We start from the raw sequence: 14,821 nt of genomic DNA on the forward strand, positions 1-14,821 counted from the left end.
AGACTCGAAATGTCAAACTCTCAATCAGCTACATGTTGACAACGAATCCAGTCATCACAGTGAAAATAACAACATAGTGCCCAGTGACAGAGTACCGCCCATTGATCCCATTGGAATTTCGATCGCAGACCCGATTGACGCTAATTCACATGTGGCTATCGACGCAAACTTGCCTACCGACCCCGAGAATAGCATCCGTGGTGAAGTCGAATTGGCAACTCAAAACACATAAAATATTGGAGGAGACGGGATCTGTTTACGGGTGATTTACGAAATGTTACAGGCTCAACAAGTGGCGATAGCTCAGTTACAGAACCAAAGTTGTGCACCGAGCTGGGTTGAACCCAATCCACCCCAAGAAGTCACCCGCAGGAATAAACCGGTCACAAAAAGGTCAAATGAACACGAATCGAGGGCTAATTTCGAGATCATAAAGATGCTCGAAGAGATGACCAAACGGATAGAATCAGGGGAGAAGAAAATCGAAGCTAATGACAAAAAGGTGGAAACCTATAATTCCAGGGTAGACCAAATCCTAGGAGCACCGCAAATATTAAAAGGCCTGGATTCCAAGAAGTACGTGCAAAAACCTTTTCCTCCGAGCGCGGCTCCGAAGCCGATCCCTAAGAAATTCTGCATGCCCTAGATTGCTAAGTATAACGGAACGACCAACCCAAACGAGCTTGTAACCTCTTACACATATGCCATCAAAGGGAACGACTTGGAGGATGATGAGATCAAGTCTGTCCTATTGAAGAAGTTCGGAGAAACCCTATCAAAAGGGGCTATGATATGGTATCACAACTTACCTCCTAATTCTATTGATTCATTTGCTATGCTTGCTGATTCTTTCGTGAAAGCACACGCCGGGGCCATCAAGGTTGAGACCAGGAAATCAGACCTTTTCAAAGTGAAACAAAAGGATAACAAGATGCTCAGAGAGTTCGTGTCTCGATTTCAAATGGAACGAATGGATCTGCCACCGGTCGTTGGGCTATTCAGGCTTTCACCCAAGGAATCAATGTTCGAAGCTCGGTGGCTTCACAGCAGTTGAAACAAAACCTGATAGAATATTCGGCCGTTACTTGGGCCGGCGTGCATAACCGGTATCAATTAAAGATCAGAGTGGAAGATGATCTACTCGAGCCCCCTTCGGGGTCTATTTATCCCGTCAGAACCATCAACAGAGTCAAGAGAGATATCAATCGTGAACCGATACCAAACAGGGATCGGTATCAGCCATATAATGGAGACCGAAAGGGAAGTAGGTCTGGGCGGATCACTATGAGAAACGAAAGGAGAAGTGACTGAGGTTAGAGCAACCAGGGACTCATGAGCAAAAATAGCTTCGACACGTCCATGGGGCCTAAAGAAGCACCGAGGCCGTCGGAATACAACTTTAATATCGATGCTGCCACCATTGTATCAGCTATCGGGCGGATCAAAGATACCAAATGGCCTTGACCTCTAAAATCCTATCCAACCCAAAGGGTCCTAACCAGATGTGCAAATATCATGGCACTCACGGCCATAGAATGGAGGATTGCCGATAGTTGAGAGAGGAAGTAGTCCGACTATTCAATAACGGACATCTTCGAGAATTCCTGAGCGATCGAGCCAAGAATCATTTCAGGAATAGGGATTCTAACAAACAAACAGAACACGAAGAACCTCAACACGTCATTACCATGATCATCAGTGGGGTCGATATCCCTCAGGGGACGACGTTGAAATGCACCAAAGTATCCATCACTAGGGAGAAATGAACTCGAGATTACATACCGGAAGGAACTTTATCTTTCAATGACGAGGACACGGAAGGGATTGTGCAGCCCCACAATGATTCACTGGTAATATCTGTACTCGTAAATAAAATTCGAGTTAAACATGTGTTAATTGATCCAGGTAGCTAGGCCAACATCATCCGATCGAGGGTCGTGGAGCAGCTCGGTCTATAAGACCAAATCGTGCCTGCAGTCCGAGTTCAAAACAGATTCAACATGGCATGTGAAACCACTACGGGTGAGATAATATTACTGGTGAACACCGCCGGGACTATATAGAAAGCTAAGTTTAATGTAATCGAAGGGGACATGAGGTATAACGCTTTGTTCGAAAGGCCATGGATCCACAACATGAGGGCAGTTCCCTCAACTCTGCACCAAGTGTTAAAATTCAAATCGCCAGATGGAATTAAAACGGTCTACGAAGAACAACCAGCCACAAAGGAGATGTTTACGGCCGAAGAGGCGATTCTGATATCCGCACTTACAATGACAAAGGGGTCGAGTTTGGTCACAAAGCCAAAAACTAAATAGCAATTACCAACACTAGCTCCGACCCAACCGGAAAAATAGGGGACTGATGAAGACGATGATTACGGGGTACCCAGGTCTTTTATAGCCCCCGATGATTGCGATGCCACTAAATCAACGGTCGAGGAGCTGGAACAGGTCATATTAGTCGAGCATCTACCCAATCGACAGGTATACCTGGGCACGGGGAAAAATCCTGAGCTCAGGAAAAAACTCATTCAGTTTTTTATGACTAACATAGATTGTTTCGCTTAATCCCACCTTGATATAACAGGGATCCCACCGGAGATAACCACTCACAAGCTGAGCCTGGACCCGAAGTTCCATCTGGTCAAGCAGAAGAGGAGACCCCAGTCTGAGGTCAAACATGCTTTCATCAAGGACGAGGTATCTAAACTCCTTAAAATAGGGTCCATTAGGGAGATTAAATATCCGGATTGGTTAGCAAATGTAGTAGCAGTCCCTAAAAAAGGGAACAAATTAAGAATGTGTGTAGACTATAAGGATTTGAATAAGGCATATCCCAAGGATTCTTTCCCTTTGCCCAACATCGATCGAATGATCGATGCCATGGCCGGCCACGAGATCCTCAGTTTTCTCGATGCCTACTCCGGGTACAACCAAATACAGATGAACCCGGTTCATTAGGAAAAAACCTCTTTCATCACTAAATACGGCACATACTGCTATAACATGATGTCATTCGAGTTAAAGAACATCGGTACCACTTACCAACGCCTAGTAAATAGGATGTTCGAGGAACAAATAGGAAAATCAATGGAGGTTTACATTGACGATATGTTGGTTAAGTCCCTGCGAGTAGAGGACCACTTAAAATATTTGCAGGAAACCTTCAGCATGTTAAAAAAATACAATATGAAGTTGAACCCGGAGAAATGCGCGTTTGGAGTTGGATCAGGTAAGTTCCTCGGGTTCATAGTATCCAACCGAGGAATTGAGATCAACCCTGGCAAAATCAAAGCCATCGAAGAAATCACGGTTGTTTACAACGTGAAGGTCATGCAAAGATTAACCAGGCGCACAGCCTCCCTGGGGCGATTCATTTCGAGGTCATCCGATAAGAGCCACCGGTTTTTCACACTATTGAGAAAAAGAATAACTTTTCATGGACCCAGAGTGCCAACGGGCCCTGGAGGAACTCAAGTGATATCTATCGAGCCCGCCGATGCTTCACACGCCGAAGACAGACGAACAACTATTCTTGTACTTGGCAGAATCGGAGATAGCGGCAAGTGGAGTCCTGGTCTGGGAAGAACAAGGTACGCAATTTCCAGTTTACTATGTTAGCAGGACCCTAGGTGAGGCCGAAACTATGTATACTCACCTAGAAAAACTGGCGCTTGCTTTGCTAAGCGTCGCTAGGAAACTAAAACCATACTTCCAGTGTCACCCCATATGTGTCGTAACTACTTAACCGTTGAGAAAAGTTATGCATAAGCCCGAGCTCTCAGGCCGGTTGTCCAAATGGGTTGTGGAAATCAGTTGGTACGATATTGAATATCGACCCCGGACCGCCATAAAGTCTCAAATTTTGCTCAAATTTTGGCGAACTTTATAGCTGACTTTATGCCGGCCCTAATACCCGAGGACCTCGGGCCAAACGGGCTAAACGAGCCAAGACCGTTTGGCCCGGTTTTAGCCGGCCTAGGCCGGTCTCGTGGGCCGATCCTATGATTTGGGCCTGTCAGGCCCGAGACCGTTTAGCCCGCCAGGGCCCGGGACCGGCCTGGTCCCTTAGCGGGCCAAACGGTCCCAACGGCTATTTTTTTTTTAAAAAAAAAAAATAGCCGTTGGGCTGTCAAAAATAGCCGTCGGCTATTTATAAAATAGCCATTTGCCCCCCCTCCCCCAACTTTGTTTTAATCCCAAACTTTTTATAATTACACTTTTTTCCTATTTTCAACTATAAATACCCCATCATTCTTTCATTTTTTCTTACAAAATCAATATCAATCTATCACAATCTCTCTCTAATTTTCTTCTATAATTGCTACTATTGCTTAATTTATTGTTACAATTTGTGAAACAATTATGAAGTTGGTGAATTGAAGTATTCAACGATAATCAATTTTCAACAAGTTGTTCGTCAATTCGGTAAACTCGTTCCAACTCTTAAGTTTTAATATTATAATTTTGTTTGTGTTTATTTATTTTCTATTACTTTATTAATTAAGATGGCTTCCTTAAAAAAACCTTTTGGTAAAAATAAGGAAAAACCCAAGAGTGACGAATGTAGTGCTCAATCTGTTCCTCCCCCACTACCCCGGGCTCCCCGAACCAAACTCCATATACGTCCTACACCTGCTATTCTTGATAGCGATAATAGTTTATTACAATTTACTGAAAGTCAATTTTGCCATAATATTAGATCTGGCGAACAATTAGACCATGAATTAATGAATGCTCTTTATTCTAATCCAACTATTGATGAAAATGATGACGAGGAAATAGATTTTGATGAAACTCAACCGGATGATGATACACCAACTAGTCCTGCTCCTGATGTTAACCCAACTAGTGGTAACCCTGCTAATCCAACTGATGCTCCATTTGATATTCCTGTTACTACCCTTACTTTTTCTAGACAACCTAGCAAACAGACGGAAACATCTCCCGTTTGGCCATTTTTTACTCAACTAATTCCAGAAAATAAGGCTAAGTATAAAACTTGTGGCACGGAGTTAGTTTTTAAATATTTTGGATCGCGGAGGGGGGGAGGGGGGAGGGAACTTTGGCTAGACACATAATGAAACACCCTCAAGATAAAGTGAGATATCTTCGTCTGAAAGCTTTGGCCGAGGGGAAAAGTCTACCTACTCCTAGTCAGGTTGACCCTAGTACCGGTTCAAATCAATTTCAACCGGGAATTAACACTGTTACCGGTGGTATTTTATATTATGATCCAAAAAATTATCAGGAAGAATTGGCAAAAATGGTAACTGTTATGTGTTTACCCTATAGTTTTCCTTCTGATCCTAACTTTGTGCATTATATTAGAAAGTTTTTTAATCCTACTTATAAAGGTTTTCCTCGCACAACCATAAAGAGAGATATTTATAAATATAAACATGAATATGAACAATATTTGTGCTATTTATTTACTTATATAAATTGTCGTGTTTCTATTACAACTGATATTGGTAGAAGTGGTAACGACTGTGATTACCTTACTGTTACCAGTCATTAGATTGATGAGGATTGGATAATGCAAAAGCGCATTATTTCTTATAGAATAATTAATTCACGTCACACAGGGCAGTTTATTGCTAGCACAGTTACAGATATTTGTAGATATTTTTGCATTAGTGATAAAATAATGTCAATTTCAATGGATAATGCTACTAGTAACACAAATTCTATAGCCTTGCTTACCACTACGCTAAATCCTACATTTAGTGATTTTTTTCATGTTAGATATATTTGTCATATTTACCATTTAATTGTGGGTGATGGTATGAGAATTTTAAATATTGAAATTGAAAAGGTTAAAATGGCTCTTAACTGGCTTTTTTATTCAAACCGTAGAAGTAGACTTAGAGAATATTTTAAAAGATGCGATGAATTTGGCCTAAGAGAAAGAAAGGTTCCTAAACCTTGTCCAACTAGATGGAATTACATGTATGAAAGTTTGGTTGTTGCATATGAATATAGAAACCCCATAAACTCAATATTTAATGCACATGTAAGTGATGATGATGAGCACCTTACATGCTAGACCAAATGTTTCAACTCATTCTTCTTCTGATTCTCAATCATCTAAAAGAATTGCGGGAGTAAGAGCACTTAGTGCTTGGGCGAGGTTTAGGGGTTCTCAAGGTCCTAGTAGTAGTGATTTTTCACAACTAAATGAGCTTGAAGTTTATTTGTCGCAGGGAATTGAGGAAGTAAATTCTGACGGTTCCTTTAATCTTTTGGAATGGTGGAAGGACAAAGAAAAATACTTTCCGGTTCTTTCAAGGATGGCCCAAGACATTTTAACTATTCAAGCTTCAACAGTGGCATCAGAGAGCACTTTCAGTCAAGCAAGACTTCAACTCGGTGATTATAGAGCGTTTATGAGGGAGAGTTTGGAAAAATCAGTACTTTTCAGAGATTAGATCCGGTCAGAAAGAAGAAATTTTGGACTTGCTGAATCACAACCAGATGAAGACGAAGCTTACGAAGAAATGCTAGCTGAACTTGCGGAGGATGTTGCTTCTCCCGGAAGTGGCGATGACCAAGCAACTTTTCCGCCACCACCAACGGAAATTCCTCCGGACCTTGATAGATTTATGAAGTTTGTAAGAGATACCATGTAACTTGTATGAACAAAAATTAGTATGTATTAAGTAACTTATATTTTGGCACATCTTGATTAGTTTCTTTTTCTTCTCAATGGTGGTATTAGCTCCTTGTTGTACTCATTCCATAGGGGGGTAAAGACTAAGAAAGATATTGCCATATTTTTTAATGCTATAATAAAATTACAAGGCATATCTCTTTACAATATTTTTTTGTCTCGAATATAGCTTATATATATATATATATATACATCTTATATCGATATACTATATATACATCTTATATACTATATATATACTATATATATATATATATATATATATATAGTACATCTTATATATATACTATACTATATATATATTATATATACATTTAATATATATATACTATACTATATATACATCTTATATATATATATATACACATCTTATATATATACTATACTATATATATATATATTATATATACATTTAATATATATAATATACTATATATATATCTTATATATAGTATATAAGATGTATATATAACTTATCGAATATAGCTTATATATATATATATATATATATATATATATATATATATATATATATATATATACATCTTATATCGATATACTATATATACATCTTATATATATATATACATCTTATATACTATATATATATATATATATTATATATACATTTAATATATATACTATACTATATATACATCTTATATACTATATATACATCTTATATACTATATATATTCGAATATCTATACATCTTAGATATTTATTTTAACATCCTTTTGTCTCTAATATCTATTTTTTTAAAAATATTGGGCCCACTTAGCCCGTTTAGCCCGCGGCCCGGGACCGCTTAGCCCGGGACCAAACGGTCCCGGTCCCGGGCCGATCCTTAGAAAAAGCCCGTTTAGGCCCGGACCCGTTTAATTTGGGCACGGCCGGGGACCGGGCCGGGGACCGTTTGGACCGGCCTACTTGGCCCGTTTAGGCCGGGGATCGGCCCACTTGCCAGCCCTACCCGAGGTCGAAAGAGAGTTATTAATCAACTCAGGGACCTCCTCGGGGACCTGGACCCTCTTTACGGATGGTGTCTCGAACGCAAAAGGGTCCGGACTTAGCATCGTACTGAAGCCACCAATAGGAAATGCAGTTAGACAATCTATTAGGATTATGAAATTGACTAACAATGAGGCCGAATTTGAGGCCATGATTGCAAGTCTCGAACTAGCCAAAAGCTTGGGGGCAGAGATAATTGAAGCTAAGTGCGACTCCTTCTTTATGGTAAATCAAGTTAATGGGACGTTCGAGGTCAGAGAAGAACGAATGCAAAGGTACCTAGATAAATTGCATGTAACATTACATCGATTCAAAGAATGAACTTTGTAACACGTACCTCAAGATCAAAACAGCGAGGCCGATGCCCTCGCTAACCTAGGGTCATCAGTCGAGGACGAAGAATTCAACTCTGGGTCAATCGTACAACTTATGAGATCGGTAGTGGAGGAAGGCCATGCCGAGATTAACTCAACGAGCCTAACTTGGGACTGGAGAAATAAATATATAGAATACCTGAAGACCGAAAAACTGCCGTCAGATCCAAAGGAATTGAGGGCCCTACATACAAAGGCAACCCGGTTTAGCCTATTTGAAGATGGAACCCTGTTCAAAAGGGCATTCTATGTCCCATCACAATATATCTAGGACTAGGGGACACCGAGTACATTTTGAGGGAAATTCACGAAGGCACCTATGGAAATCATTCAAGCGCCGAATCACTGGTTCGAAAAGTTATCAAAGTCGGCTATACTGGATTGATATGGAACAGGACGCAAAGGAGTTCGTAAGAAAATATGATGAATGTCAAAGACACGCTCCGATGATTCATCAGCCAGGGGAGCTGCTGCATTCGGTCTTGTCACCATGGCCATTCATGAAGTGGGAATGGATATTGTCGGCCCCCTTCCATGGGCACCCGGTAAGGCTCAATTTATATTGTTTATGACAGAATATTTTTCTAAGTTGGTGGAAGCCCAGGCATATGCAAAGGTCAGGGAGAAAGAAGTCATCGACTTCATTTGGGATCATATTATATGCCAATTCGGGATGCCGGCCGAGATCGTGTGTGACAATGGAAAACAATTCATTGACAGCAAGGTAAGAAAGTTTTTCGAAGATCATAAGATCAAAAAGATCCTATCAATACCCTACCACCCTATTGGGAACGGGCAACCAGAATCGACCAACAAAACCATACTCCAAAACCTCAGAAAAAGGTTAACTAACACCAAAGGAAGATGGAAGGAAATCCTGCCCGAAGTCTTAAGGGCATACCGAATGACCTCAAAGTCGAGTACTGGGGCCACCCCATTCTCACTAGTCTACGGCGCCGAAGCTCTAATACCGATTGAAGTCGGAGAGCCAAGTCTCAGGTTCCGATATGCAACCGAGGGATTGAACGGCGAAGCTATGAACACGAGCCTAGATTTATTGTATGAAATGCACGAAGAAGCCCTTGTCCGGATCGAGAGATATTACAATCGAAGGACCAACCTTTGACACTTCAATGTCGGGGACTTGGTACTAAGGAAGGTTACACTAAACACCTGAAACTCGAATGAAGGGAAATTGGGGCCGAAATGGGAAGGCCCTTATCAAATTATCGAGATCACCAATGAATGATCATACAAACTCGAAACGATGAACGGTGAGCAACAACCGAACAATTGGAACATAGCTCACTTGAAGAGATACTATTGCTAAGGTACGATCCTATTCATTTCCTTTTATTTATTTACATTGCGAACTAACACTTGCAGGCAATCATCAAAGAACGATACAATCTTTAGGCTTGAAAGTACGCGTTGCACTCTTTTTCCCTTGATCCGGTTTTGTCCCAATTGGATTTTTCGGCAAGGTTTTTAACGAGGCAACAGTAAATCGTGCTAACTTAAAATTGAAGGCCGGTTACGAACCGGTATCGAAGACCACAATAGTATTCGAGGCCTCTCTACAATCTAAAAAGTCATAAGTACTTTGGGGAAAAAGTTCTCGATCATGTCAAACCCCCACGATGCCTTACACAAAATAATGTCCAAAGCAAGGCTCGTTCGAACCTCCGAACATGACCGAACTATTTTATGCTAAGGAATTTCGACCTTTGCAAACATAAAGAATAAAGTAAAGGAAAACAGAATATATAAACTGTCGAAGGGGAAAACAAGCCTCATATATTATATACAATCTTTACAAAGGCCAAATGGCCTTAACAAAAATACAAAAGTACACAAGTACAAAAAACAAAAAAGGAAAAATTTCTACAAAGGCTTCTAAATAGCCTGGTCTTCTTCGCCCTCGGTACCATTGAAACCCTCAGAGTCTTCTTCTTCTTCTTCTTCTTCTTCGGGGTAGGCCAACTTCTTGGCCTTGGCCTCGAGCCCCTTAGCGGTCTCGATCTCGATTGATAGATCGAAACCCTGAGCATGAATCTCCTCGAGGGCCTCTCTTCGTGACTGCTGCTTCTCATATTCAACGACATCCTAGGCCGCCTCGGCATCGGCCTTATATTGAGCCACCATCTCGTCGGCATTGGATTTAACCACTGAACTTAGCCGGGACTAGAGCTCTTCGACATTTTGGCCAGCATCTCGGCCTTTTCCTTTGCTGCTCAAAGCTGGACCTTAGCCAAAGTCAGTTGCGCCCAAGCAGCCTCCTTTTTCGAGGCCAAATGATCCATCCTGCCCCTCCATTCGTTGGTCTCGACCTTTACATCGTCTATCTCAACTCGAAGTTGGTCTACTCGGTCGATTTTCTGTTGGACCTGCGGATTTCGATGATTAGTCACCGAGCCTAGATCGTCATCACTAACCTCAAATATTTTTACCTGCTCGTCCAGATCGGCATGCTCCTTCTGAGCCACCGCGAGCTCGGCTCAGAGGCTCCTAGCCTCCCCCTCACACTGCTCACTAAGAAGTTTGTAGGAATCTCTCTTCTCAGTGAGCCCTCGGACCTCGGCCTCAAGCTGTTTCAGATCATCACAATATCGGAGTAAAGCCTTGTGTTGAAGTACCGAGGCCTACAAACGCGAAGAGAAAATGTAATAGCTATCTACAAAATAGCCTAAGTACAAATTGAAAACTATTAAGGAATGTTTAGAGTTACCCGGTTTAACGCATGTTGTGCTTCGTTGAACATGTAGGGTGCATCCACCTCGTTCATCTTGGCCTAATCATCCTCAGTCACCAGGTACCGAAGATAACTAGCCACCCCTACGGGGGAAGAGAGGACCCAAAAATCTTTCGGAAGGGAGAAAGTGATGAATCGCTTCTGACCAGGATCCATACTTGGGGAAGGGAATCGATTGACCAGTTTGGGACTCGAAGAAGATCCGCTTGCACCCGAAGAAGGGTTCTTCCTTGGTATCTCCAACTCACCCAACCCGATGACTCCCTTTGTGGTCGTAGAGTCCACTTCATCAAAGAAGCCGCGGAAGGGATCGTCCGACCTGGGGACTCCCTCATTGGGACATTCTTTCACTGCCTGAGCCTCATTGTATATTGAGTCAGTGAACGAAGGTGAATAGGTGATCTCTATCACTCCGAGTGCTTCCTTCAGTGCACTGCCCACTTCCCGGGAAGCTTTAGTCTCGGCCTCCTGCTCGACCTCCCAAGCTTGATAGAGATCGGCATCACCTCCCTCTAGTTGGAAGGCCCCTTGCTCTTTGAGCCGTGTCGACACTCGGGACACCAGATTAAAGGTTTTATCCTTTTGTTCTTCTTTGGATTCATCCCTCAGCTGATAGAGGGAACCCAAAGGTGGTGCTCGAGCGCTGGTGCTTTCTTTGGACATGCGCACCAACATTCTCTTTGTTTTCTTCTTCTCCGAGCTCGGAGAACTCATACCCCTTTTTCTCATCTTATCTTCACCCTATTTCGGAGTAGGGGACTCGGTGGGGAAATAGTACCTACCGGATGGGGGCCTCATTTGGACTTCCTTGGGCAAACCTGCAGAAAGACATAAAATAAGTAAGGTCTTAATCATGCAAAGGGGAAACCAAATATCACTTATGAAAGAGATCTCACCGTGCGAACGGGCCTCCCATCGGCCCTTTGAAAGCACACGCCATGAGTGCTCGGAATAAGGCCTTTGCGATACAATGCCCTCGACCCACTGCTTGAGTCGAGGAACTGCGTTCGGGATTCGGGCAACAGCTGCACCGTTACAGAACACCGATAAGAAAAAAGGAAAAGGGCAATAAATAAAACCTTGAAAGCAAAATTATATACTTATGTTTCGTGTTCCACTTCTCAGGGAATGGTATGTATTCAGCCGGGATCAAGTCTGAGGTCCTCACTCGGACGAACGGCCTAGCCATCCTCGATCCCTATCTTTATCGATACTCGAGAACACAACTTTACTAGCCTGACAGTCGAGCTTGATCAGTCCCCCCGGTAGAGTCGGGGACTATATAGGCGTATAAGGTGGTCGATCGTGAAAGGAAACCCTTCGATCTTACTTACAAATAAACTAAAGAGGATTATGATCCTCCAAAAAGAAGGGTGAATTTCACCGAGGGTTACCTCGTATCTTTTGCAAAATCGATGATAACCGGGTCCAAGGGGCCTAACGTGAAGTGATAGGTGTAAATACTTAAAAATCCCTCGATATGGGTGGTGATGGATTCGTCAAGGTTTGGGAACCACCATATATTTGTCAGCCCAGTTACGATTTGCTATATACAGGGCTTCGATTGGCGAAGACGATGTTTGATTTGTACAGGGCGCTCTGATTGATTGAGATGATGCTTTGTTATATATATGACTCTGAGTGGTGAAGTTGATGACTCATTTTGTACAAGATGCTCCGGTTAGGTGAGCATACAATTTGCTATGTATAGGTTTTCCGTAGTAGCTGTCTGATTCCGAGGTACCTGCAAAGGATTCAAAGAATAGCCTTAGCTGTACCAGAAAAAATCAAGTAAAGAAGGAAGAGGAATAATCTTAGGAAAGTGGCAGGTCCGTCATTTGCCCCGGTGTGGTCTTAGTGCTTCCTTACTCCCTGTTGATCCTTCACTCAAAGAAAATTTCTTAGTGGTGGGGGGAGGGGGGAAGTTGGTTCGTGTCGACCACAGTGTTGGTTTGCCTCGGCCTGGGATATAATTGCGCCACGAAGTTCGGTAGATGGAACAAATTACTGTATATACATATATTTTTCTTTAGAAAACTTTTTGAAAATAATGTGTTTTAAGGCAAATGTCGTCGTTCTGGATTATGACATGTTACAAAAGATTTCCCCCACGTGAGCGTATCTTCTTGAAAACTTCATCCTCTTGATGTTGATCTTCCATGATGCCTCTAACAAGGCGACTTCTTGTTGTTATGACTATGTCCTAATTTAAACTAATGCATTACAAGGCTTTCCTAGGGTTAAGACTGAACCCTTTCAGGTTACCAACGTATCCAAAACAGAATCAGGTCTGAACATAGTTCGTGGGTTATGATGAAATATGATGAAGATGATCGAGCTTGACTCAGGAAGCCTACATATCCAATGGAATCAGGTCAAAGCGTAGTTCGATTACAATAGATGCAAGATGATGAAATTAAGAATGAAAATGGCCGAGTCTGACTCAGACAACCTACATATCCAAGTGGAATCAGGCCAGAACGTAGTTCAGTTACAAAAGACGACTGAACCTGATGAGGATTGCCTACGTATTTCTTTATGAGAAAATCAAGTCGGCGTAGTTCTTGAGCAACATACAAAAGTGATATTTGGTTTTTTCTATTACAAGAAAAAGGGGGAGAGAAACCTAACCCTACGTGGGTTGCCTACGTATCCCTTCGTGGGAAGTCAGGTCGAACGTAGTTCTGTTACATCAAAAACCTAACTCTATTTGTCTTCAAACATAGTACCTCTTGATTGTGTTTGAGTTGATAGGCTTCGTGTTGACTCTTCAATCCATTTCTGACAAGATTAGAGCTCCACCCGAAAGTGCTCGGTGAACCACGTAAGGATCTTGCCAGTTTGGTGCGAACTTTCCTTTGGCTTCTTCATTAAGGGGAAAGATTTTCTTCAGAACCAACTGCCCCAGCGTGAATTGGCGAGGCTTCACTCTCTTGTTAAGTGCACTGGCCATCCTGTTCTGGTATAGCTGACCATGACATACTGTATCCATTCTCTTCTCATCAATGAGTATGAGTTGTTCCTGCCTGACCCGTATCAATTCTGCGTCATCCAATTTTACCTCTTGAATGAATCTTAAAGACGATATCTCGCCCTCTGCGGGTATCACTGCTTCAGTGTCGTATACCAACATGTACGACATTGCCCCAGTGGATGTTCTCATAGTAGTTCGATAACCCAGTAAAGAGAAAGTTAGTTTCTCGTGCCATTTTCTGTGATTGTCCATTATCTATCGCAGAATCCTCTTGATTAAGGGTGGCAAGTGGGCCGGTCCGGGACCGCATACCAAACGGGCCAGGACCGGTAGCACCGGTATTAGTGGGCCTGGGCTGGTCTCGCTGTCCAGTCTCCTGGGCTGGTCCTATGCTTTGGGACCGCCAGGGACCGGGACCGGACCGGTCCCAACGGTAATATTTTCAAAAAAATAAAAAAAATATGAAAAATTTAAAAAACAGTCGTTGGGCTGTCAAAAATAGTTGTTGGGCTGTCAAAAATAGCCATTAGCTATTTATAAAATAGACATTTATCTCTCCCCCCCCCCCAACTTTGTTTTAATCCCAAACTCTTTATAATTATACTTTTTCCCTATTTTCAACTATAAATACCCCCTCATTCTTTCATTTTTCTTACAAAATCAATATCAATCTATCACAATCTCTCTCTAATTTTCTTCTATACTTGCTACTATTGCTTACTTTATTGTTACAATTTGTGAAAAAATTATGAAGTTGGTGAATTGAAGTCTTCAAGTCTTCAGCGATAATCAATTTTCAACAAGTTGTTCGTCAATTCGGTAAACTCATTCCAACTCTTAAGTTTTAATAGTATAGTTTTGTTTGTTTTATTTATTTGCTATTACTTGATTAATTAAGATGGCTTTCTTAAAAAAAATATTTTGGTAAAAATAAGTGAAAATCCAAGTGTGGCGAATCTAGTGGTCATGTTGTTCCTCCTCCCCTTCCCCCGGCTCCCCGAACCAAAACCCATATCCGTCCTCCACCTGCTATTC

At 41.9% G+C, this 14,821-nt stretch overlaps 1 protein-coding gene across 1 annotated transcript; it reads right to left on the reverse strand.

Annotated features, from left to right (window-relative positions):
* Positions 1-13,582: 13,582 nt before the first annotated feature.
* LOC138909767 (uncharacterized) lies at positions 13,583-14,038 on the reverse strand. Its single transcript, XM_070200982.1, has one exon. It carries the CDS (start codon positions 14,036-14,038, stop codon positions 13,583-13,585), a length of 456 nt encoding a protein of 151 aa, XP_070057083.1.
* Positions 14,039-14,821: the final 783 nt, after the last annotated feature.

Source organism: Nicotiana tomentosiformis, chromosome 1 (genome assembly GCF_000390325.3).
Source record: "Nicotiana tomentosiformis chromosome 1, ASM39032v3, whole genome shotgun sequence".
Classification (NCBI taxonomy): domain Eukaryota; kingdom Viridiplantae; phylum Streptophyta; class Magnoliopsida; order Solanales; family Solanaceae; genus Nicotiana; species Nicotiana tomentosiformis.

Bases quoted from the DNA above. Each gene is read 5' to 3' on its own strand.
- LOC138909767 (XM_070200982.1), bottom strand. From the start codon at position 14,038: ATGGACAATCACAGAAAATGGCACGAGAAACTAACTTTCTCTTTACTG.